This window comes from Crocodylus siamensis, chromosome 4, assembly GCF_052110815.1.
Source record: "Crocodylus siamensis isolate JL-2025a chromosome 4, ASM5211081v1, whole genome shotgun sequence".
NCBI classification, from domain to species: Eukaryota; Metazoa; Chordata; order Crocodylia; family Crocodylidae; genus Crocodylus; species Crocodylus siamensis.
In genome coordinates, this window is record NC_143398.1 from 100,407,702 (window position 1) to 100,434,785 (window position 27,084).

A 27,084-nucleotide genomic window follows, 5' to 3' on the forward strand; every position below is an offset into this window, starting at 1 on the left:
AAAATCTTTGACTCTCTAAACCATAGGTCAGGATTGTGGCCCAGTTTATGGATTTGCAGAGAGGTAAAAGCAAACATTCTATTTCTCATCTCTGGCTGTTGGATCTGGGCATAAAGGGCTTCACAACCTTACTCCCTTACAAGGGTATTTACTTATTGGAAGATGTTTTGCTTACTCCTCTTTGCAGATGAGACTAACTGACCAATAATTATGTGACAACCTAAGTCTGGAAACCTTGATCCCTGTGGCAGAACACCTGGATTCAGGATGGCTGCTGAAGAAATTGTTTGGTTTCTCATTGAGCATGGGTTCATGTATATAGTAATAGGGCATGTGTAGATGAAACGGGGGCCCTAAATTGAAGCGGTGGGTTTTTAAAAACACTGTTTCAATTTAAGGTGAAGTAAACCCTCATGTTGTGTACACCCATGTCTTACCTGCCTCTCTGGTGGTAGAGAGGGGAGGGCGAGCTGCCAGGGGGTGGAGAGGTCCTTGGGCTGCGGGCTTGTGGGGGACAGGACTGGTGCCTCCCTCTGTGGCGGCAGCAGTCCCCTCCAGGCGGCACCCACCCTCAGGTACCCAGCTTGGGCGGTCCTGGGGGGCACTGCAGCCATGGAGGGAAGGATCAGGGTCCCACACAGCTCCTGCAGGCAGGCAGGCTCCAGGGGGGAAAAAAAAAAAAAAATCAGGGTCACCACTATTTTTTTTTCGTTGGTGAAGCCTGCCTTCCTGGGCTGCCTGCACAGTCCCTGAACTGCTCGGAGCCCGGTGCTTCGCTCCACGGCTGTAGGGGCAGCAAACTAAAACCCTGTGAAGGTGCTTTAGTTTGCTGCACCCCAAAGTCACTTAAGGCGCATTATGCTGCCAAATGTGCTATGGCGGCTGGAATTAACACGCAATATGCCAGTGATGCGTGCAAATGCCAACACCACTGAAGCAGTGCAAAAGCATTTAACCTGCTTTAAAGTGTCATGCACACATGCCCCTCATTTTGTCTACACATGCCATATAGTTAACACCCAGAGCCAGACAGTTTTCTTTTGCATAGACTGACCATCCCTGCAAAGGTGGCAGCAAATTCCTGGGATGGCTTTGTGATGCTCAGGTGGCACAGCTGTATGATTAACACCCTAAGTAGCAAATTCACTGCTTCTTTCCCTTTGGAGAGTTATAAGCCATAGGAAGGGGAAGAAGTCTGGAGCAGTGGATTCCAAGGGTGGAGGAATGTGGTGTTTGGATGCAGCAGGGTGGTTGAAAAGGTAAGTCAGCAGCCAGAGCACTAGCCAAATTTCAGCTGGGCACCTAGCTAAACTGAGGCGGACTGCAGGAGCTGTTGTGTCGATGCTGAACATCACAGATGGCATCCCAGTGAGGGGTGTTCTGGAACTGACACCAGGCCAACGGACCTGCAGGATTCTTAATTATGTCTAGTGGGAGAACAGACCAAGAGCTCCGGATAGGATATGGGGCCTGGAGACATCTAACTCAGGGGTTGTCAAACTTTTTTGTACCAGGACCCATTTGTAAACATCGATGGCCAGTCCTGACCCAGTACCCCTCACTCCCAACCCGCTGTCCCCAGGCCTCAGCCCCACAGCGTGTGGTGCAGGAGGGCCCCAAACAGCCCCTTGCAGGCTGGAACTCTGCCAGCCTGCAAGGGAAAAGCCACAGTTTCCCATGTTTTTCCCCTTTAAAGGAAAATCCAGTTTTAAAGATTGTTGATCCACTTTTAAAGTTTGTTCGTGACCCTTTTATATATTCTCGAGACTCATTTTTGGGTCATGACCCAGGGGTTCAGAAACGCTGGTCTAACTCTTGTATGGATGCCTCTCAAGGGTCAAATTAGGAACTGTTCTCTCATTACTAGCAAAAACTGTTAAAGCTGCGGTTATTTCTGACCTTTCCTGCTTGTCCTAATAGTTCACATGAGGTTGGTCTCAGGATATTTCCTGGAATGCACAAGCTGCCAGAGCTTAACAAATGAAGCATTTTTACTGAACAAGTTATAATGTACCAGCTATGCTCCTGAAAGCTGTACAAGAAAGGGTCTCTTCATCACCCCCTTGAGAAGGGCGATGTGTGGCTAGAGCTGCTCATAGGTCACATACTGGTAACTTGCAAGCCTGAAAAAGAATACCCAGTACAATAGGCAGTAACATCTGTGCTTATAACCAGCCTATATAAAGGGTGTTTGTTTTTTCCAATACACTGTTAATGTTAACTTATGCCATTGATTTGGACAGGAGGTACCAACACTCAAAGGCTGAGCTTTTGAACAAAACGCTTTGAATCAAGGCAAAATCCCTCCTGTACTGCCAAGATCAGGCTACTTCTGTCAGAAAATGCAGAACAAAAAGCAGGAGCACAACTGTTTAATCCAGTCATACTGGGAGCTGAATACCTAATACTGGCAAAATGCTGCTTGAGCTATGCAAAACCAAAGACTACAGTTGAGACTTTGATCTCGTGCAGGACTAAACAAAACTAAAAAGAAACTTGCAAAAAAATGTGGGCAGTGTCACAATAGTTTGTGAAATTAGGCATGCACATTAGCAAAGAGGAAGGCAAAACCTGTGCCATGTTGGGAAAGCCATCTAATTCAGTCGTGGTTCCTCAACACTGAGACAAATCCCACTTAATGGATGTTCCAAGAATCACACCTTTAAACCTAGCTCATGCAGGTTTACTCACCTCCTCTTTCCTCAGTCCTAGACACTTGTGAAAATCCCCCACAACTGTTACTTGGCAGGAACTCAGGGACATTCAAATGTGGTCACTATAAGCAACAGGCATCTTTCCCATCTAAGCCCATGTTTGACAGCAGTCTCTCATGGGAGGAAAAATGAAGAACACCTCAAAACTGACCTATGCTCCTTATGTCAATAGTTACATCCACGTATCCATGCTCAGCGCTATGATACATAGCTTCCTTCAGTGCCTTCAGTTTGGCCTTGCTATTGCGGCTGGCACACAGAGGAGATGGCGTTGCATCTGCCAAGTCAGTTCCCTCAGCCAGGATCTCCTCCAGGGATAGAATATCACTCTTCTCTTTCTCTGGCTGAGCAAGCAGTTTACGAAACACGTTCCTGTCAGTCACAACATAATGGGGAGGGGAAAGGAGACAGAAAATGTCAGAGTTAGTAACCATGTTTTCCTTTCTGCCTAAGAGACATTCTGCAACAAGGCAGATTGGAAACCTGTCTAGCTGGCCAATCAGAAATTGTTCTAAGCCACATTAATTATGTAAAGCCAAATCACTGCAGTCGTTTGGCACGCAGAACTGCTCCAAGTTCAGGAGAACTTCCTGCATCATGTGTGCAATATTGGTCCCATTATTATAATAATGTGCACAAGGTTACAAATGTCATATGTATGTAGAGGTGCACCGATACGTCGGTCAGATATCAGATTAGTACTGAAATAAAGAAAATTGGCTGTATCAGAAAACAGCCAGATGCAGCCAATAATTTGGCCAATAAATGCCAGTGCACCAGCCGCAGCACAGTGCAGTGAGGAGCAGGACCTGGCAGCATGGAGAGCTGTGTGCAACTGTAAAATCTGTTGTGGTAGAAGGGGAAGGGGAAGGAAAGGGGCACGGGTTGCCCAGCTGGGGTGGGGTGGGTTGTGGCGGGGGACTGAGCTGCGGCTCACCCGGGGTAGGGTGGGGGGGTGGCTCCTGCTGCTGCTTGCACCCCAGGAGGGAGAGGCATGTGCCCTTGCATCTGTGGGGCAGGTGGGCTGCAGCTGTGGGCTGCACTGGGCTCTTCTCAATGGGGGCTGGGCTTGGGACAGGTGGCAGTGACGCTGGGGGGGGGGGCTATGGAGGGGGCTGCAGCCACCTCAAATTTCTCTGTAGCCTCCCCATAGTTCCCTCCCAGCGCCGCCACTGCCTGCCCTGAGCTCAGCCCCAACTTAATGACCCGCTTCCACCCATGTGCCAGAAAGAGCCAGAGCTGCGCTGGACAGGTGGCAGTGGAGCTGGGAGGGGGGACTATGGGGAGGCTATGGCAAAATTTGGGGTGGCTGCAGCCCCTCCATAGGCCCCCTCCCAGAGCTGCTGCCACCCGCCCTGAACCCAGCCCCCACCGCGAAGAGCCTGGAGCAGCCCTGGCTCCAACCCAGAGCTGCAGCCCACTGACCCTACCCCGCGCAGATCTGGGGGCACATGCCCCGCCCCCACCCCGTGCCATCCTGGGGTGCAAGCAACAGTGGGAGCTGCCCCCAACCCCACAAGCCGCAGCTCCATCCTGCATCCCACCCCACCCCACCCTGCCTGCCCCTGCCCCCTCCTTCCTTCCCTCATCATGGGGGGCATTGATCTGCTCCCCCCACACCTCTTCCCTCCCCCCTTCCCTTCCACAACAAACTTACCAGCTGCATTCAGCTCTATCAGAAATCATTTCAGTATTGGCCAATATGCCTCCTTAAAAATTGGCTATTGGTATTGGCCCCCAACATCTCTATCGGTGCACCCCCATATGTATGGTTAAATCTTCTCAAAACAGAAACTGATGCTCAAGCCATAGCTCTTAAATAATAGCAAATAATGCATATAAACCAAACTAAAAAAGGGTCTGAAAACACCACTGCTGTTAATTAACAATCAAAGCAGGCTCAGTAAAGCTGAAGCTACTAGTCATTCAACTACACCTGGCAGGGCAGGTTCAAGCACATCTGGGATCCACTGCAAAGCCAATTATTTGGTTCCCCTGTTGCAAGGTCATAAATTAAGCATTAGGCTTAATACTCCCTTCACACCAGGTTTATACCAATATAACTTAATTGACCTTAATACAACCACTCCCACTTGATACTGTTATGATGGGAGAAATCAGGCCCACTATGCAACTTCTCCCCAACCCTCTCTCACCTCCCTCATGCTCTTATATTTTGCCAGATGCCCACGCTCGGGGTCTAGGGGGTCTGTGTGTAGGAGAAGGACAGGTGGGAGCGGGAGGAAAAGGGGAGGCGATACACAGAAAAAGTAGTATGTCCCAAATAATTGAGGGAGTTTTCCTATTTGGCAAACTGTGGGAGAGGTAGGATGTTTCCATGATGGGGCCATAATAAAGGAGGAAATGCCTTGTCTTCCCAAGGAACACAGCACCATTGAATGTCCTGACAGCAAATGCTACTTCTACTCCATGCCGCAAGGTGCTGAAGCCTACACAGTAAATGTCACAGTTCTTTCAACTCCATGGTCTGGGGACAACTCTTTGGATGCAGATGGGAAGCATTGTTTGAACCAGCCCTGACTTCTAGGTAACATATTGTTAGACTGGTGGCTTTTTTCTCTATGCAGAAATACTGTAGGTACTGTCTCTAACCTGTATCTATGTTCCTCTGGACAGCTACAATTAGAAAAGTATGAATGTGAAGATCAAAATACTAATCCATTACGCTGTAATCTGTTCTTTAACTTTGCAAGAGTAACCAACCATGGACGTTGATTGTCCATTTCATTTATTTTAATTGCTAACATGCCCCAATTCAATGTCTGCATTACAGATACCTAATGTTAATGCAAACAAAATGCTAAACACACGCAAAAGCTTTGTTTTATGACAGGAAAGGCTGCAGCAGTTTACATACAACCCACCAAAAATAAATAAATAAGAAATGAAGGGAAAAATCGGCAGCATTCACTTCCACCTGCCAACAGACACCAAAAAACCAATACACACTCCAGACTGATCCAACTTGCACACCAACACAGAACTTCAACTCTCAGCTCAGTCTCTTGTACCAAGAAGTGGCATATTTAATTGTCACACAATCCACATCTGCAGAGCAAGTATTCTGCTTTAACAGGGCAGACTGTGAATCAATCTACTCAAGCAGGCCACCCATGAAAACTCTAAGTGCTTGAATGATGGAGCTGAACCTGTTCCCACTCTACCTGTGTCCATGAGCAGCAGCCTGACTGAAAGAGTTCATGTCACCTTGTGGAGTCATGGAAATTCCATTTCTGTACATTGTTCCTACCATGGGGTCAGCGCCTCGCTCCAACAGCAAACTAACCAGTTCAAAATTTCCTGTAAGGCAAGAGAAGCGGTGTGTTTTTTTTAGGTTTTTTAAGTCCAAGATTTTCTCATCTACGTTGCAATTCCCAATTGGAAAATGCACTACTGTGGGAAGAAAAAGCTCTTACCTGCAGCTGCTGCCAACTGCAACGGTGTTTCAGAGTAATTTTCCTCTCCGTGTTCCAAAGAACCTTCTACCTTTGCTCCAGCATCCAGCAACAGCTATGAAAAACATTCACCATTTAGAGTCACTGGTGAAAAGACAGTCTGGAGTTTAAAGCGACCGAGGAACTAGAATGTTGTGCTTATTATCACCCACAAACCAGATGCAGTGAAGACAGGTGACGTGCAAATTGTGTTGCTATTTCAGAGATGCCATTCAACTCTTTATTTCACTCATTTGACTCTATCAGACACCTGGAGTAGCAGTGTCCAATTCCAGAGCCAAAAATAGTGTTACTCAGTGTTCTTGAAATGGAGAAAAATCAGTTGCATGAAATAATGCACTAGATACATGGAGATACTCACACTTTGCCCAACCAAGAATCTCACTTACTACTTGCCAGGAGCCCAACAGTCAAGTAATTTTCATAATACAGATGAGATTCCAGGTGCCACCATCTTAAATGTACAGATATGGCCAGAAGAGTCTAAGACTTTTCGGAACAAGTTGCGGCAATGAGTCCTAAAACCCATGGTCTCTGCAAGCACTATTAAAGATGAGGCTGACCAAGGACATCAGTATGGAACCCGATGGAATGCATTTGCCTTGCCTGTAGGCAACAACTACCAGAGATCTCCCACTGTTCTGCAGCATCATTAATCATGCCACAGACTCAGTTATACTGAAAAATAAATACAAAAAAAGAAGGGAACCAGCATGTACACATGTTATTTCTTCCCTGTATATGGTTACTGAGTATTCTCTGATTTTGGAACAGAATGGAAGAGGATTTTTCCCCCCAGAAATAACATCATTCTCATTTATTTGAGTATTAGAATACAGCTGGTAAGAAAGAGTCATGAATGAACAAACACATAGACACACACAACAAGTGGTCAGGAAGGAGCATGAGGAGTTGACAGACTTTCTTTGGTGCAACTTTTCTTTTTTTAAAACTCTCCTAGTTTAACCTCATATTGGTTAAGATTTGGACATAGAGATCACTGTATAATAACTATATTATATAACAGTAAAATGAAGAAAGTATGAAGTGGAAGCAACCAATATGAATATGACCGTGGTTATCAGTTTGGAGATGCACACAGATTATAATTCATGGGGATAAATAAAAAGTGAGATGTTGGTAGGGAAATACAATAATACCTGAACTACAGGAATATGTCCATGCAACACAGCAAATGTCAGAGCTGTCCAATGGCGGGTCTCGGGGTGGACGGATGGATATTTATGAGCAGTACTGACAACCTATAAACAAATTAAAGTTATTTTCTTTTAAAATGGCTTTCAAAGAGCTTGAAGTAATAAAATTCAACCTGCTCAAAAGGGCAGGGTGGGGGGTATAAGTGAAAAAGAAAAGGTGCAAAGGGTATTTTGTAAAATGATTGGTTCCAAATATGTTTTTAACCATCAAAACTTTACTTCCCCTACAAATTTCCATACTGTTTATCGAAATGCTGATTAAAGCTTATATCAAGTGAAGTCTCTTTACCAACTGCTGTAGCTCCCTCTAAACCACTGGCCACTAGATATTTTAGTAGAGTTGGCATTTTTACCGTTGTATGATACTGGGCGCATGTACACAAGACGTTTAATGCACAGTAGACTAATTCTACTGCACATTAGCATGCACAGCAAAAAGCACACGATTGCTCCTAATGCACAGTACAGCAGCCTACTGCTCATTTATTTACTACTTAATTACACAAGTACTAAATTAAATGCACAGTAGGCACTGCATATTAATGAACGTGTAGACATGCCCACTGACTTTTCCCCTTTGACTTGTGTGGGCTTCATATTAGGTCTCTTCCCGGATCCTGCAATTGCTTAAGATTTCCAAAGGATCTTGAGGTGAAGTTCTGACTCCAATTCAGTCAATAGGACTTCTTCCACTGACTTCAGTGGTGTTAGGATTTCAATTCTGGCCTTGAGTATAAAGACATATTTCATATACCGCTGCCCCTCTGGTGGAGGTAAAAGGAAAGCAGCATTTGGAAGAATTTTTTAAAAACATCTAGGTTGCTGTATTCCTTTATCTTAGTTAAACTGAAGTTGTTGCTAGACTCCAAATAAATAAATTTGCTTTCTTTAGACAAACGAACAAAAATTATCCGTTTCACATTGCTCCTTCTTGCCTCTAAGCCTCAGTATCTGAAGCCTCGAGTCCTGACCTCGTTCAAGTCCCATAATTTCCCTGTGACTCTGATTCCTTCTCTTTAAAATGGGAGATTGTAAGATTGGTGTCATTCACAGGGATGGGAAAAGTTAATGGAAGTTTATAAAGCACTTTGGGATCCTCAGAAGAGGTGTCACAGAGGTGCTAAGTATTATTAGTAGTAGTATTAATTTCTGGAAAGATAGTGTTGGAAGGAGGCCTGGAGTTGGAGCACAAGAAACACCCTGTCTACCATTAGCCAGACTGTCTACCCCTTACCACAGGCATTTTTACCCACAAAACAGGGTGAGGCCAGTTAGTATGGCATCCCTGGTAGCAGCAGCAGCCAACCAGACGGATACTCTGACACAGGTTTCTGATAGAAACATATGATCAGCTCTTCACAGGGATAACATCGGGGTGAGGAAAGGGAGGGAATAGACAGTGTGATCAGCAAACCTGCCAGCAGAGGACAGCTGCACCAGACGGTCGGCCGTATCATCCATCTCTGCCAAAGGAACAGCTTTAAATAATTTTTCTCTCCTCTGCTGACTGTTTGAGTCTAGTGCACTCTGAGGTCTAACACTAGGAGAAGTATGCTAAAGTCTAAAGTCAAACTTCTAGGTGCTTGGGAGTTTTCTGGAAGAAGGGGCTCAAGCAGCTCCAGACTGCAGGATAGTGAGCAGGATTATGCAAATGGACAGGTCAGGGTCAGGAGAAAGCAGCCCCTAAATTTAACCACATACTCAGCTAATTCCTGCCCCTTTCACATAGAGCGAAAGTGGCAAAATGTTGTTACGGAGCCCCATTTGGTAAACTCTGAAGAAAAGAGAGGGTTTGAAAGGTTTTTATTGAATTCTCTTAAAAATGAGTGAAACAAGTGGCATTCAACCTCCAGCCTGTGGCCTATGGGGCTGTCATCCAGTCCACAGGGCTCCCAAGGGGTCCAGAAATTTGGTGGCAGAGGAGCGGTGGCAGTGTTAATTCCTGCAGCCCTGAAAACAATGCTACAACACTCCCCTGCCACCACATTTCTGGACCCCTTGAGAGCCGTGTGGCTGGACAGCATAGCTCTATGCACCACATCTCTTCAGTGCACAGGGTCACACCACGGTTGCATCTGGCATGTGGGGCTGAGCTGGCACATGGGGTGGTTCCACAGCCAGATCCAGCTCGTGGGGCTGGGCCAACATGCCAGGTGGCACCCATGGACCAACCCCTTGCTGGATCTGTCCCACAGACTGACCCATGGGATCCAGTCTGCAGACTGGCACTGCACCTCTCATTTGGCCCACAGGGCTGGAAGGTTGTGCACCACTGTCTTAAATATGCTTTTCAGGGAATTTAGTGTTTGTGGGACTGGCAGCCCTGGTACTAATTCCTTACAGAACAAGGTCAGGGCAGGAGCAGCAGAAAGGGGTCACCTGGAGAGAAGTCAAACTTGTTCTGAGGAGGTCTACACCTTCAGCTTGATGCCCTGCTCTCAATCTACATCAGAGTTTCCATGGGCAAAAGTGTTTGTAAAGCACGAGGGCAGAATATGACTTTATACAGCAACTAAGGCCTGAGTTTTCAAGAATGTTTTTCTGGGCATTCTCCAATTAAAATTCTCTTGGGTTAACTCTTCTCCCACCAACTTCAATAGGACTGGTGTGAAGCCAATGTTGAGTGCCCCTAAGGCCTTATACTGAGATATGCTGAGCAGCCACTGCTCCCTTTGTCTTCAGTACAAAAGATGCATGTTGTAGGTTCCTCCCACCAGATTACTTGTGATTCTACAATTACTCTAACACCATCAATGCCAACACTATTTTGGACTGATGGGCACAAAATGCATGAATGGTTCAAGTTGCACATAATTTTGTAGGAAGTATGTACACAAATTAGCCATATAAATGACAAATCTCAATTATTTGTGTATCTGGGGACAGAAGCATCATAGTTAGATTTAAGAGCTAACATTCTTTTGGGATGAACCAGGGAAAGTCATGTTCCCCCTTGAGGTACTATTTCAGGGTGTCATCAGACTCAGCAAGACAATACCCCTTACATTTATGTTTGGAAGGTTGTCAACACAGCCATAAGGGATAAACTTACTTTATGTTTCTAATGAATGCTAGCATTTTGCAGAAAAGTAACTGGTCACAAAGGCCACACAGTATCATATCAGTTTTGTAGGCCAGATGCTGGCTGATCCTGGGTTAAAAGCCAGATCAATCTCCAGGTCTGTCAAATCACTGGTCTCTGCCAAGACTGCTAGCAGGCAAACTAATTATTCAATGATCACTGACTTTATAGGTAAGGTTTGGGGCCAGGGTAAGGAGGTCCATTAGGAACTAACCTGAATTCAAAAAACTGATTTCATCTAAGCCACTGAACAGCAGTCACACAGTAGCAACTGCACGTCACTTACAAGTGAAAAACTGTGTTATGCTTCTGGTGTGGCAAAGCATCCTGTGTCTTCTTTTCATAAAAAAACAAGAAATGTCTGGGTGAAGGTAGCTGCTACAATTTAACAACACCTCTCAAATCCAAACAAAACAGATGGAACATAGATAGGTGAACCAGACAGGTTAATTTACTTGTGACTTCAACAAATTGAAACTGCACCTCTTTACAAATATAACAAACAATTTTGTATAATTTAAACAGCTCTGTCAAAATGTACGTACCTGTATTGCATGGAGTGGCATAACAATCTGTCTGGTGGTGGACAGATTGTATAAGTCTGTTACAAACATCCATCAAAAGATACAAAAGATATTTGCATGTTGGAAGACCCCTTCATCCATCAACTGTCATCCAAGCCATTTTATAAAACAAAACAATGTACTTGCATTATATTTGTGTGCTGTGGATCTGTAGATGGACATCCCAACGTATAGAAGTTCCCAAACTTCAGCAGATATCTGAACAGTAGGCTTTCTTGCCCTTTCCATTCTAACTTGCTGTGATTCACATGATCCCACAGATTTCATTAGAAAACTGACTCCCAAAGACGGAGTCCTGGTGCTAATGTCTATGCTAATTTACACTGTGCAATCCTAATGAGTCTGACAGTGGCTGTAGGTCACTGAGGAATTGATCCCAACCCCAGGCTAGTCTTATAACTACTGAGATCACTTCAACATTCATTCCAAAGGCTAATGTCCGTGGTAACAGATTTTTATTGTTACTTTCACTTCTGCTGCAATTTCAGTGGGTGGTATAAGATGTAAAAACATAAAGAACCAAATGTGCAATCACAATAAAAAGTCCTCACCTCAGCATTCAAATCTGCTCCAGCATCTAGCAGCATCTGCACCATAGCCTCATCACCCCTGACACAAGCATACATCAGTGGAGTCATGCCCTAGTCATTGTTTGGAGTTAAAAAAAAAAAAAAAAAAAAAAAAAGGAATGGACAAATATATAACAGAATCCTTTTAAAGAGTGCTTAAATATATATTGTCAAGACAAACATTATATATGCACAAAATCCTCATCTGTTTCAAACTACCTTCTCAAATGATTAATAGCTGGATGTTTTGAAAAATGTAATTTATTTATAATTTATGGTGTTGGTTTACCTTTTGTGTTTTATTCAAAACAGAGCATGAAACTAAACTTCATTTCCTGGTTCTATTGAACTAAGAGGAGCAATATTGACTAAGAGGAGCAATATTGTCTTTGAGGTCCCCACTGCAGGAGTTAAAATCAAATGCAACAGTATTTCCATTGATGCTTCAAAACTTATGAAAATATTTCCATCCAGACAATTTTTTTAATAAAGTTTTGCTTTTTAAAGCCAAATTTTGAATCCATAATTTTTCACTGTGTCCCATTAAAAAACAGCAAGCTCCTTCCAGACATGTAGAAGCTTTCTACACAGTTCCATAGTAAACAATGACTTAATTTTAAATGAAATGCTAGACAGCATCGGTGGAAGCTGCTAGCTCCATGGAAATGCTACCCTGTTTCGAGGGTAACTAGATTAGCTGACCCTTTACTGTAGAAATACCAAGCTGCAATCTGTAATAGTCTGAAATAGCCATGGAAGCTGATCGCCATTTCCCTTAAGATTAGTGTTACGGTGGCAATGGTAATGAGTCTAGATGAAATCATGAAAGTATTATAAAATCTATCAACCTAAAAAGCTATTCATTAAATACAGAGAGGGATGTCAATCAAAAGTGTGACTTTCACAGTTAATTTTCAGCAGAACTAGGGTTCCTTCTGATACATGTTGTTGCTTATCTGACGGTCCCATGGTAAATTTGCTGTCAGATGATAGCATGTTGGTTGTTTAACCTGAATGCCACTGTGAAAGGAAATTAATTTCTGAGACAAACGAGATGCTCAAAATGAGCAGAAGCTGAGCTATTGCATTGTTCTCCCCAGCAAGTAAGAGCAGAGTTGAATCAAACATTTTTCATGTTCTCATTCAGGGGAAGAAAGGTACTTCTCCCAGACAGAAGCTGCTGGATTGCTATTTATGGGGTAGGTGCCTTTCCAAGCAAAATAAAACCAAAAGTTAGAGCTTGATTCTGCGTGGCACTGACTGTTCTCAAATCCTACCCCTCCTTCTCATGTCCTTGTTGTGACAAGGTATTTAGCATAATTCATGGATTTGTTGGAACCTAACAGGGCCATGCCATGAGTGCTTCTGCTAAGGCCTCAAACTTGCAACCTCTGGGCGATCAACTGTGCACTTTAGCATCCATGCCAGCCCAGCTCCCTCAAATCCCACCAAAATCAGTGAGTACCTAGCATGTTGTAGGTTACAGTCATTAATTTGCTTTTGGGAAACAGATATTTATGGCAACCAAATTATTATAAAAATGCAACAATTTGGGTTCTGATCCTATTACTTGTGTGAGGGATCCTTGCTTAGGGAGCCCCATTAAAGTCAAAGCCAGTACTTGGGTGAATACAGACTGCTTGCAAATCAGACCTGATCTTGCTCTTACTGCAGTCAATGGCAAAAGTCCTCTTGGACACCAGTGGTCCATGACCAGAACCACAATAAGTTTTGCAGAATCAGATCCTGAGTTTCATAAAACCTGTGCATGCGAGCCTTGAATTTTTCTAACCAGGGATGATTCATACATTAAATAAATACTTAAAATAAAGGGATCAAATCAAATTTGAAGTTAAAAAGCTAAGACAAAAGAGGTAACACACATACAAAGACCTGATCTGCAATGCTCACTGTCGTGCCATAAGTGCTTTTACACAGGCCTTTACCTGAGTTTTGTTCTGCAGTTGAGGCTTGATCTATTATATCCTTATATGCAGCCTCTCACTTTGTGTAAGGGAAGAATGGATTTTGGATGAGCCCATTATTAGCATTCAACAAATAATAAATAAGAGCAACATATGCAAATCAGTATTTTCTTTTCTTTTTTTTGGCCTCTGGAATACAATAATTTTGCTGTAGAAATTTAAAATGAAGTGTAAAATTATTCAAGATAATTATTTTAAAGTGTTATAGTAGGCTAATCATGGCACTAAGTATATAAAACTTAATAGTAGTAGTAGTAATATTTATGCCAGACTGAAGCACTGAGATATTTAAGTGCCTAAGGCTGTGGACAGACCTAACTTTCAACTGCTTTCAAAGACCAGGGGGAAGATGCTGCTCAGGCCACTTGTTATGATCTGTTTGGTTTGCATGCTCCTATAGCCATACAAATGAGTTAAATCACTAACTTTAACCCAGAATGAAACAGAGCTAAAGTAGCAATGGTTTTGTTCCACCTATACTGCTATAGAAGCATGAAGACATAATATGGTATGAAATGATGCTGGTATAACTGTTATATATGTCCATACCCTAAGCCAGGGGTTGTCAACTGGGGGTATGCATAGCCCTGGGGGTATCTGGACCAGCCCTAAGGGGTATGCACAGGCGGGCAGGGATGGAGCACCATCACCTCCCAGGAGCAGGGCTGAGGCAGGGTGAGGGCAGCGGCACCCCACTGCGGGGTGGAGAATCTCACACACGGTGCCCTCTGTCACTACATACCAGCCCGGTGAGCTTCCCTGCCCTGCAGAGGGGCGCCACTACTCTCGCCCCACCCCAGCCCTGCTCCTGGGAGGCAGCAGCGCACCATCCCCACCTCCCTGCTCCATGTCCAACCATGCACTACCCGCGCCCCTCTGACCCCCCAGGCTTACTGTCCGGCCGCTGGGGGTACTTAGACTAAAAAAAGGTTGAAAACCCCTGCTCTAAGTGAGCTCCTATTTTGCCTTGCTCAAGTTCTAGAAAAACATGGTGCCACCATATGAGACGCTTTACTGTGGAGTTGACTAATTAGTTCGGCAGTAAAGCATCACCACCTACGTCTGCAGCCCTACTAAGTCAGACTAAACTAATTAACTCTGCCAACACAAGTACTATCCTATGGTGGAGTTATTTACTCCAATACAATGCACATGTAGATGATGACCAGGCCTGGCTGAGGCACGAGGGAGCTACAATGCAGGGCTAGCTGCCAGCTAGCCCTGGACTATAGCATTCTTGTTCCCCAGCCAGCCTCTCTGCAGCATGTTGAGCCGGGTGGGAGCAGCTCTGGACTGGCAGGCTGACCCTCCTGGACCCCTGCCAGCCAGGGCTATGCTGCCCTAGCTCAATGTGCTGCAGTCTGGGGCAAACATGCAAATGCTGCACCCAGGAGCAATAAACTCCAGCGTGAACTGTGCTGGAGTTTATTGCATTGCATTAATAACATACAGATGTAGCCAGAGTTAATGTAATTACTTCTGTATCATGCTTTCATCTTAGCATTAAGACTAAGCCACAGAAAATGGAGAGAAGGACCCACCCACTTTTTTCAGGAACTTGAGCAGAGTGGAATAGGATCATACTTGGGCACCCAAGTACCATATAGATACATAATAGGTGGAACAGGACCTGGTCCTTAGTGTTTGGAGGATTTCCACTTAAAAGGGGTTGTTACAAAGCAATTCATCATGCTCTTTCAAACTAAAACTACTAAAATTGAAATGTTTTAAAAGTAATTGATATTTCTGCATCACCTTTTATCCCCAAGGGATCCCAAAGCACTTTACCATTAGCACCAGTCAAATGCAACCATCTCTTGCTGACCACTGTCAAATTAACATGCAGCAAAATTGTCAGCAAAAGGGAAGTACTCGGCAGGGACATGAGGCACCTCTTTTTTTAATGTGTCGTCAGAAAGTGTTGTCTAGGGTGAATCCATAGAACTCTATTTCAAAAGGATGATATAATCTCCATGGCTGTTAAAGTATCAACATTTCCCTCCAGGAATCAGGGAGATTCATAATCCAACAGGTTTTTATTGATGGATAGTCGGAGAGACAACATTTTCTAGATAAAGCTTTATAGGGATGTACTTGTCACCACCCAAAAGACAAGAAGACTAAAGGGCTGGTAATGTACTGGGGAGATTTTCATGATGGACCCAGTTCAGTATTAAATACATATTATTAATATTAATATATTTGGCAGGGTTATAGTGAAATGAGTTGCAAGTATCCAGATAGGTTTTAGTGGAAAAGTATGCACATCACAAAGCTAACAGTCATGACTGTTCAAAAGTGTGGGTGACATATCTATTTTTTTATGTCAGGAAATCAATATCTAAATGAACAGCAAGCTCTCCTAAGAAGTTCTGATGGATTCTTCTGCACCAATTCAACTTAAACTCATTTACCATATTTACCTCAACATTAAAGAAACAAATCCTTAGTACTCCAGGGACAAAACTTCATTTGAATGTATACCTGATGGAACTTTAGCTCAATATAATCAGGGGAAAAGTATTAAGAACCAGTTGTTTACTGAGCTACAGTACTGGAGCTTGCTTTCTTCACTAGGCAGTCAAAACTCCTGGCTTTTAAAGTTAATTAATTCATTTTTCTTTTTACCTGTTCACTCATGCTGTTAATGCCATCTGGCCCCAGCAAAGATATGGCCTGTTTAACTAGATCTGTTCGACCACAACTCAGCATTCTGAATCCCAAATCCTGCTTGAACTTAGCTTCTATGGCTACCGCATCCAGTTTTCGAGAAGCACAGAAGCAGTCGTCCATTCTGGGAATATAAAAAACAGCTATGTTAGAAGATAACAGAGGACAGACGTCAACATTTACAGCACAAATATTTCATTTAATCTTTGAACGATATAGGTACCCACAGCATTGCTCCATATCCACCTGTACGCATATTCACCCTCTTACATGCTCAAAATTCTTTTGAATTAGTTGCAGTGGCAACACACGGGACACAAAATGCTATGCAAGTTAATGGTCATTGCCTTTGCCCCATCTTGCACAATCATGCAACTTGTAAAAGTCAGGAGTTATAGGCAACTGTTCATCTCTGCTGTATATACCATTCTTACTGAAAGCAAGTTCTCCTCATTGGTGGGTCAGATCTTAACTTCACTGATTCCCCCACTCCCCAAGTCCAACTAATTTCTGCTGGATTTGGATCAGGGCCCAGATGGATGATTATCTTTTACAGCTGAACAAAAAGTACAACGTAACGTTCCAAAGGATTTTATCAAGTTTTTTTTTTTTTTTACTTCTGTTTTCACAAGAAAGTCAAAGCTCAGAAGACAAGCAGCAAGGGTAGAGGAGGAGGTTAGAGAAAGAGCAAGTTAGAAATTACTTAGACAAGCAGGATGTTTTCAAAGCAGCAGGGCTGGGTGGGATTCATCCTAGGGGTCCCAATGAATTGGCTGAGCCATTGGCTATTATCTTTGAGAACTTACAAGGGTCAAATGACATCCCAGTAGACTAGAAAAGGGCAAGTATAGTGTCTAACTTTAAAAAAAGAGAATAATAAGGACTCAAGGAATTATGAACTGGTCTGTACAACTCCCAAACCCATTGGCACATATCAACCAAGAGTCTATTTCTAAACATCTAGCACAGGACTGTCCAACTTCTAAGCAGCCAAGGACCGCACATCCTGCACGTCACACTAGGGGGTGCCACATGCCATGCAGACCACAACAGCATTAGCCACAGGCCCCTTGGGCACCCTGAGCACACAGGTGCTCCCCCCCGCTGCACTGCACTGCACATATACCCTTGCGTTCCTGACCCACCTTCAGCTCACTTGTCATGGACTCTTCCCCACTACACTGCATTGCGTGGCTGCCTTGTGTTCCCCCAGTGCTGCAGGCTGTGCCATGCTGCTCTGCCCCATCCCATCCCCTGAAGCAGGGGCAGGAAGCAGAAGGCAAAGGAGGAAGATGGAAATCTAGAGCCCCTGGCTGCCGCTGCAGCTGGAGCAGTGGGGGAAGTGGCAGCCAGGTGGGAACCTGGAGACAGCAAACTAACCCACTAACCAGATGGATAGCCCTGACTTGACAGATAACAAGGTGATCAAGAACAGCTAATATGGATTTATCAAAAGCAAGTCAAGCTTAACTAATCCGATTCTCTTTATGAAAAAGCGATGGGTTTCGTAGATGAGGCGATAGCAGCAGATATGATATAGCAAGCTAGGTAGAGTAGCAGCCACTTTGAAGAACAGGATTAATATTCAAATGACTGTAGTAAATTGGGAAAATCGGCTGAAATAAATCTGATGAAATTCAGTAAGGACAAGGGCAAAGACTGCACTTCAGATGGAACAATCAAATGTAAAGTGCAAAAAAAAAAGTGGAGAAAGAATGGCTAGGCTATGGTATAGCAGAAAAGGACCTAAGTGTTATAGTGGACTGCAAGCTCAGTATGGTCAATGGCATAATATTGTTATAAAAAAAGCTAATAGCCAACTGGGATGTGTTATAAAGAGCATCACCTGCAATTCATAAGAAGTGATTCTTTCACTCTATTCAGCACTGGGGAGGCCTCAAGGAGGATGTGGGCAAATTGGAAAGAAACCAGAGGAGATCAACAAAACTGATTAGAAGTCTAGAAAACATGACGTAAGAGGAAAAGTTGGATGAACTGGGTTTATTTAGTCTGAAGGAAAAAAAAAGACTGGTAGGGGATTTGTTAACAGTCTGCAAATGCAAAAAAAAAGTTGTTACAAAGAGGATGGCAATAAGTTTTAATAAAGAGAACAGAATAAGAAGCTTAAATGCCACAAGGGAAATTTACGTTGGATGTAAGAAAAAACTTTCTTACTGTAAGGATGCTTAAATACTGATTATATAGGGAGATTGTGCGCAATCTCCATTATTGGATGTTATTAAGCACAGGTTAGACAAACATTTGTCTGAGATGGTTTATGCAGTGACATTCCTGCCTTGAGCATGGGGTCAGACTAGATGGTCTTTTGAGGTTTTCTGTGATTCTATGAATTCTATTTATGCCGTCCTAGTGGTAGTAAATGCTTAGGGCAGAAAATGGCAGCTAGAAGCACAAATAATGTTTAGCCTACTGAAAAACAGAGAGGGGGAAGAGAAGTGCTTTGGTCAAGTAGCCAGGACATACATAATGGAATCTTTAATGTCCATGCTGAGCACATAAGACATCAGTTTTTAAGGTCTTACTCAAAAGATGTTTATGCAGCAAACTGCAAGGAGCTCAATGTTTTTACCTCAGAAGATGAAAGGTAAAACTACCCAGCCTGCATGTGATTCTGCAGTTCCTGAGAGCACAGGAATTTCAGAATTGATGCTTATGCAACTCAGCCTCATCTTATTAAAGGACAGATTTGCTTCTCTTTCATGCTGGAAAATATGGTGGGAAGACGTGAAGTCCAATTCCTCAGCGCTCTTTGGTCTGAACACCACTAGACAGCTGTAATAAATAGCATCATTTTGGTTCTTAAAACTCTCCAATACCAACAGATCAAAAAAGAACAGAATACTGGGGAACAGAGAGTCTAGCATTGTAATAATACAGCAAGAGTGCTTATAAAGTAATTTCTCATCTTTCAAGTGCTTTCCCCAGATTAAGAAATTCTATATAATAAATAACGGGCCATGTTGGCAGAGCAGTTAAAACATCTCACTACATTTCCAGAGGTTGCACATTCGTCCTCCACCCAGATGTTAAGCAGCATCTGGTCATTTGGGCTAGGGAGTCAAGGTAGCCAGATGTGATGGTAGCCACATCACTCCCTTTTGTGCCACTGGCTACAAGCACTGGCATGCCTTAACTATGCTAACTCACTGAGCTTAAGTAGACCTTTAACCTTTTTGATATAGTGTAGAATATATAGTTCTACAACAATATATCAGAGCAATAGTATTTCCATCACTGTTCCTACAGAATCTGTTACTGCAGAAAAAAATGACCTTGATGATAGAAGAGGAGATGAAAGGGAAATGTAACATTTTAGCAAAAAAAAAAAATATATATATATCAACCAAACCTAGCAAACAAATGAAATTAGCCCAAAGCAACCATGTGGTTGGCCCCTATCCTACATCCTAATTCATGCACAAAATTGTATAGTCCCACTGATTTCAAGGTGACTGTTCACACGACAGCAAGACTGGCTCCAGCACTATGTTGTATAAGTAGGCATTTATGAAGATATCACAGGTAGAGCAGACTAACATGTACAAAGAGGAAAGGTAAGTAACTGGCAGGTTTTGCACACTACTATAGCAAATACTGGGTGATTTGGAGAGGGTCAGAAAGGGATAGCTAAAATGCTAAAAGGCTTGGAAATTAAGGCAACAAGGAACTGTTATGGGAGCTAAACATATAGGACTAGATTGTAAAGAGCGCTTTCAGAGGTAATGAGGTGTGAAATTGTGTGCACAAGAAAAAAGAAGTTTTTCCGTTAAGTGCAAATGAAATGCCAATGCAAGTGAAACTCAGATGCCTAGCTGCATGGCCAGTTTACAGCTCTCTCCTCTAAAAGAATTCAGTAGTATAACTAATTATGGGCAAGAGGGGCACTGGCCCTGGATGCCAAGTTAGAAGGGGTACCAGAATCATTGCCACCCCCATGAAGCCTGCACCCGTGGAGCACTGTCATGTACAGAACTCCAAAACAGTTCCCGGCTGCTGCTGCTTTATGAGCAACAGCCAGGGTGGGCAGAGCACATTACCACCAGCATCAGCAGCTCCGCCAGGACTGTGTAGGAATGAATCCTGGCATCGATAAGGCTGGCATGGGTAAGACTACCCCTCTCTGTCCCCACTCTTGGAACCACACACCACCAAGCCCCCACCCCACTTTCCTGCAGGGTTTGCTCCAGAGGCCAACTCTGTTACACCACTAAAAGAATTCATGGCTTTTGACAGTGCCTAGGATGCTTTGTAGGTCATTCTAGCCAAAGGCCAGGGCAATTTGTTGCAAAAAACAAAAACAAAACAACCCCTACCAAAAAAGACTTCAAAAGCTGTTTACCCGCCCCAAATCCCACCTCTGTTTTTTCTCTCTCATCTGCCTCTTTCTCCTTCTTCCTCCTGGGGTTGTTAAATCTATGGGAGACCCAAAGCTGGAGTAAGTGCTCCAAGAAAGATGATCCAAGAAATGTATGGGAGGCAAGGATTTGTTTTGGTGATATATTTTATAGGACCAAATGGAAGACATGAGGTGTGCCCAAAAGCTTGTCAACCCTCTCTCCCAACTCTGGAGTTTGTTCAGTAAAAGATATCACAACCCCTACCCTTCACTCACCTCGCATGGATTTTTCTAGTAGTGATATGTGACAAGTCCCTGGGTTTTCTAATGTTTAAATGCTCTTTCCATTTGTTTGGGGGCTGGTGGATTTCTCATGCCATCACTAACTAAAGCAAAGGAGAATTTCTGCAGACTCCTGCCTTTGGTCACCAGGCCTCATTTAAAAAGGGACCTTCCCCCTCCGTGCTGTTCTGCAGAAACACTGCTGATTTGGGGGGGAGGGAGGCACCTTTTTCTTTGCAGATCATTCCACAGTGGCTGCAGTTCTGCAGCCTCTATGACACTGTTAGTCATTTTTCTTTGTCTGGCACTAAGGGAAGAGCCTATCCCATAGCTTAGAACATCACTACTTCATATACTAAAAGGGTCAGATGGTCTCCCTTAATAGGCAACCAAATTGGGACGCTACATTCAGAGCTGTCATTACACAGAGAGAGTCCTCCCCCTATAAAAAAATCAGTCTTCATTCTACCTACAGGTTTTCTGTGGTCAGCAACCACAGAGGCTGTACAGGCTGCATGGAGGACACAACAGCCTGGCCTGCAAGCCAAGCAGCAGATTTTCAACAGTTTTAGAGATATTTTTTTTGTCTGTGGTTCAGTGATGCTCAATCAGCGTGCCATAACACCCTGGAGTGCCTGAGTTTTTTTGCAGGGGTTCCACACAGTATCACCAGTGTTAGGTGTGCAAACATGATGTTAAAAGTATTCTGAACTGATGTGGTCTCTTTGAGTTCTTTGCAACAGAAGAATTGCTCTATGACTTTTCTACAGTTAAAATCAAGTAAAAACTAAGAGCTGACATTTTCTGAGGGGTGCCTTGAGTCTAGCAAGGTGTGCCTTGAGTCTGAATGGGTTGAGAACCACTGCTGTAGTCACAAACACTGATCAATGCCCTCTTGCACACCAGAACATACACTTCTCTGGTCGTGCTGCCTATGCATATTCTAACTGGTCCTTCCACTCATTTTGAAGCAAACACGCAACAGTTTTTGTAAGCAAGAAAATTAGGAGCAGGTGAAAGCTTATTTTTAAACAATGCTGAGACCGTATTAACTTGCAATGAAATGTGATTTTTCTCCAAATCCTTTTTTAATTCTTCACAGAACTCTCTGCTACAGTGGTCACCAACAAAATCATTATAATGTTGCCATTGGACATAACTAACATTACTGTGGCTTTATATTGCAAACACCAGGGTAACATTAGTAACTTGCAAGTGGCCACAGTCAACATATTTATGAGAACCATGGCAGTCTGTCATACTCAGCAATATCTGAACCTTTGACAGGGTTCAAAAGATAATCCTCTTTGTATATAATGAATTCTGCTTATATGGTAAATTCTCTCTTTTCACTTTTTCCATATACATGCCATGAAAACATATCAACTTGCTTGGCTTTATTCTGGCAGCTTGGATTTAGGAATTTTTTCATATTTCTTTGGACTCGATAGAGAGAGTGCTTGAGTGCCTCTCTAAAAGTGACTTATTTGTTGTGTGACCAAGGTGGGTAGTAGTATATAAGGTATGAATGCACTGCTTGCATATTAACTATGTCTAGCCACAGTTCTACATTGCATTCATTTTTAATTACTTGTTCTTTTGTGGGTTTATTGTTACAGTTGGCTGTGGGTGGGTATGGTCAATTTTTTAAAAAATTTGCAATCCTTTGTAATTGGAAAAAAAAAATCAAAAACATTCTAAACCTGTTTTCAGTTACACATCTATTCCATCCACATTTCATTTCTAAGAAATGAAGAGCGGAATATAATAAGCAGAAAGCCAAATTTAGCTTTCCGTTAAAATCAATGGGGTTGCATGTGTAACTGAGGATACAATTTCTGTATAGCTATCTGTGTTTTTTCCCCATCCCCTCATGAATGCCATCATGGCATCTTACTGCCAAAACCAAGGTGTGATCCCCAAATCCTTCAGTTAAAAGTCTACTGAACCATCATCAACTAAATCATCTGGACAGTAGTGTAACATGGGATGGATCAGGGCACAGGCCCTGGGTGCCAGCTAAAGGGAGAAATGCTAGAAGAACAAGGAGGAGCATCTCACCCTCCCATCCCAGGCTCCACCTGCACTTCCCAGCTGTAGGAAGCAGCTGGCGCAAGCAGTGTCATGGAGCACAAGGCATGCTGCGAATCACAGTTGTGTTGAATAGCAATGGAGTTTGCTACAGCTGGGGGTGCAGGCCGAGAATTGATCCCATTTTGCCACCAAAATCAGTTTTTTTCCCCTCTCAATAAAAAACTGGGGTGAAAGTCCTGCCCCCCACCCCCTATCCCAGCAACAGCAAACTCCACTTCCACTCTGGAGAACTACAATTCCCAGAACACCTTGCACTCCAGGACAATGCCTGGCTGCTGCTCCTGCTCACTGCCTCATGAAGCAGCTGGAAGGTAGGAGGGGAGGAGAGAAGGGAAAGGATGAGAGAGGACTGCCTTACGCACATCCTTCACATGTTACACCTCTGGATCAGAGCGCTTTGGTTCTGTGAGACCATTCACAAAGTCCTCTGTCCAAACCATGCATGGCAATTCAAAGTCCACAGATGTAGTTTCCCGAATTATATCATGCAAAACCAACATGTAGATTAATAATTAGTTATGAATAGTAATTTGGAATGTTGGAGCTCTTTTGGGAAGGGAATCATCTTTTGGTTACGCATTTGCACAATGCCCAGTGGAATTGGTTCTTGGTCTATGACCAAGGTTTTTTGGTGTTACCACTACAACCAAATAATAAATAACCACCATCTTCATTTTGATTTAAATTTGCAAGTGCTCCTTTTTCAATGCTGTCCTCTGAATGAGTGTGACATTTCTAGTAGTACTGGTAAGCAGGTCACAATGTATATACTATCCTGAAATTATTACTTGTAGTTTCAGTAATGGGGATAGTGAATTTAGTACAGCAACATTGCTAATGGTGAAGGAGTAGTCTTTCTGTGTGTGTGTGTGTGTGTGTGTGTGTGTGTGTGTGTGTGTGTATTGTGTGTGTACACACAATACACACACACACACACACACACAAAAATAAAATCTATGCATTTATTTTAACCAGGAACCAAGTTACACATAAAATATAAACCTTCTGGACAGATGTCAACATACAGTTCATTCTTGTCAAAGAGATGACAAGAACAAATGGGTTACAGACACGGCAAACCCATTAAAAATGTGCTGAAACTACAAAATGTGAACCCAGATCTGGATTTCAAAGTGCTCTTAATATTCTGACCCAGTTATAAACACAGAAACCATTTCTAAAATTCAGATCTGGCTTTTGATTTTGAACAATCCCAGTCAGAGGAGGGGTTTTTAGCATGGGGTCATCTGTAATACAAATAGTTAGCACAAATCCTTCTACTCACTCCAATGCAATATGTTGTCTGTATCCTACCTAACTGCAGAACCTAAGCATATGGATCATTAACAAACTTGTTCTCAGTGGAGAAAACAGGAGGGCTAAATCTTCAACCCAGTAAAATGTAAGCATGTTCTGGTCCTAATCCTGAAATGTAGCATAAAGAAAAAGCTCTAGCCTTCAATAATTTTTTATTATTATTGTTCTCAGATATCATGTTGGAAAAACAGGTTGCGATTCACATCAGGAAACCCTGATGCTGCCTTTTAAGTATTCAAATCCCCTTCATCCTCTGGCATCATCTGCACCAAGGGACTACTGGATTTTGTGAAGGAGTTTGTTTGCAACCACACACTGGGTTAGCATTTTTGTGCCTAATTATTGCTGTAGTCATGACTGGTGTAAAGGATTAATAAAATTTGTGAGAAGAACAAGGACACTCAAGGAGAGATACACACATACCAATTCTCTCTATGTAAGAGGGGCTGTGCCAAATAGGATAAAAAATATATATCTTAGCATTTTGTTACTTTGTCTAAACAGCTCCCTTTGCCCAATATATTTTAAGAAGAGTTAAAAGCACTAGCAGAATTTTTTCTTTCCCCAAATTCTGTTTTCAGGTCTATTCAGATTCTTAAGCTGTACCACCAGTGTGTGTTTTGAGGTCCTTCCAGAAACAGGAAATTAAATAACGAGACTTATGCTTAGCAAATGCAATTCCTCCTCTGCTTCCTTACCCAAGGGGAAAAACAGTATATATGTGGAACTGAATAAGCTGACATACTATGGTTTATGCTGTTCTCAAGGAAAACAAGATCAAGGCAGTGCATCTTGTGTTCAGACTGACAGACAGGTTTATGATGCTGTTTACTTCCCGTGAGACGGCTCCATAGTGGAATGCTTTCCAGCTCCCAAGAAGCCCTAGTGTCTCTTCCCCAGAAAAGCTTTACCCTTGAATTTCCCTGGGGAATAGAGCTGTCAGTAATGGTGAGGGTTCCAGAGAACAATGCACCTTGGATCTAGCCTACTTTGAAAAGAAAGACCAAACTGAATTCATTACTCAAGGTGGGACTGGGAAGGAGCAGCATAGTAAGCAGAACTTATGAGAAACGTGTTGGTGCTAACAAAGCATGCTGCTGCATTCTTCTCCCACAGTTGTCTTCCCAGCAATGAGGTCTTAAAGGCTCCTGCTAGGCATTATTTCCATTAAGCAACAGATAGTGTTCCTTGCTGGAAGCTGTCATGCCATGAGAGCTGCTCCAAGATCACAGGACAAGCTATTCAGAGGGACAAGAAGTGCCCTGGAAACTTGCTGTAAAGCACTCACCAGCAAGGGGAGCTGGAGAGCTGCTGTCATTCCACTTGCCCACCTTCAGCAGTGCTGCTAAGAAGGGAGCTCTGCTCCCCTGGGTGAATGAGCTGTTCCCCAACTCTTGTCCAGAGCAGGAATGACTCATGTGAAGGCCTGGGGGGCAGGAGTGGCAAGGGAGACCCATGTGAAGGGCTGCAGGACAAGAGTGACAGGGCTCCAACACTTCCAGGAGGCCCTTTGAGGTGCTTTTGTGTATGTACTTTTCCTCTCTCCCTGTCTTGCCCCCCACCCCATAGTTTTGCACACAAATTCTGCCCCCCTCTCTCAGCTTCCTGTTATGTGCAAGTAAAACACGTCCTCTTGAGCCTTTGCTTATACTCTAGTTCTCACAGGGAAGAGGTGCTAATGGTGCCTTAAAGAAGCAGACTGGAAGGCTGGTTGGCCAAGGGGAGGAAGAATGGTAAGTCATCATGACATCTCCTGTTGACCCTGGCACAGCAGAGTTCAGTGCAAGTCACAGAGAATTCCCTTGTCTGCTGCAATCTGGATTGGTGGTGATGGAAAAGTCAGCCGCAAGGTGCATCCACTCTCCCAGCTAGTCATAAATGGAAGGCAAGCCCCAAGGATGTTGCTGTAGGTAGGCCTAGCATCAGCAAAGTGTCCAGAAAAACTGTCAAACTACAACTGCCTTGATAATCTATTAGTGTATATTATTCTCAGTCAGTGTGGGCTCCACCGTGGTAGTATTTCCCTCTACTCATAGCCATAAATCCTGTATTGCTGAAGCCAAGCTTTGGTCAGCTTCTCAGCCAAAGTTTGGCACAAGTGAGTGACTGCAGTTTTAATCATCTTTGATTATACAGATTAAAATGGGAGGAGGAGCTCTTATAACACCAGCCAAGGGGGAGATTGAGCGGTTGGGGAGCTGTGCTCAGTTGCCTAGCACTCCTCTTCACGTTAAAGTCTAATTGTGGTAAACCACAAACAGCAAACAAGAGCTGCATCTCCTTTGCATATTGTCGAGACTTTAGTCCAAGAAGGTTCACTGTTTCTCTCGGTGCCTGTACATAATTATTAAATAAGACCAAGGAGACAAGGGGCTCCTGTGACACTCCAGAGAGAGAGGTCTGAAGGTAGAAGTGGGTTTTCCACTCACTGCCCTTTGGATGGGGCCTTTGAGAAAGCAATTCTGAGTCTTTCAGGCAATTTCTCTGGACTCCTGATCTGTGGCTCAGGTGGAACAGCTGAGGCTTTGTGTTGTAATTGCTTGTAATGATTGCCAAAGAGAGATCCAACAGTACAAGAAGAGACTTTGCCTCTTTATTGATAATAAAAGACCATCCATCAGTGCTACAAGCACCGTTTCTCTTGCAAATCTGTTTGGAGATTTATAGCCTTCAAACAAAGTGGGCAAAGGAGAGAAGTGACTAAAGCGTTTTTGTGCAGTTTCGTACATCATTGCAG

General features: G+C 43.4%; 1 protein-coding gene across 2 annotated transcripts in view; it reads right to left on the bottom strand.

Moving 5' to 3' along the window:
- The window catches only part of ABTB3 (ankyrin repeat and BTB domain containing 3), a 298,152-nt gene that overhangs the window by 40,638 nt on the left and 230,430 nt on the right, over positions 1-27,084 (bottom strand). For both annotated transcript variants that reach the window (XM_090043151.1, XM_090043150.1), the window contains exons 5-10: positions 16,256-16,421; positions 11,625-11,714; positions 7,351-7,452; positions 6,152-6,245; positions 5,900-6,035; positions 2,866-3,086 (exon numbers count right to left, since the gene is read on the bottom strand). In XM_090043151.1, coding sequence (XP_089899277.1) covers positions 2,866-3,086; positions 5,900-6,035; positions 6,152-6,245; positions 7,351-7,452; positions 11,625-11,714; positions 16,256-16,421 — 809 coding nt within the window. The remainder of the gene's footprint in view (positions 1-2,865; positions 3,087-5,899; positions 6,036-6,151; positions 6,246-7,350; positions 7,453-11,624; positions 11,715-16,255; positions 16,422-27,084) is intronic.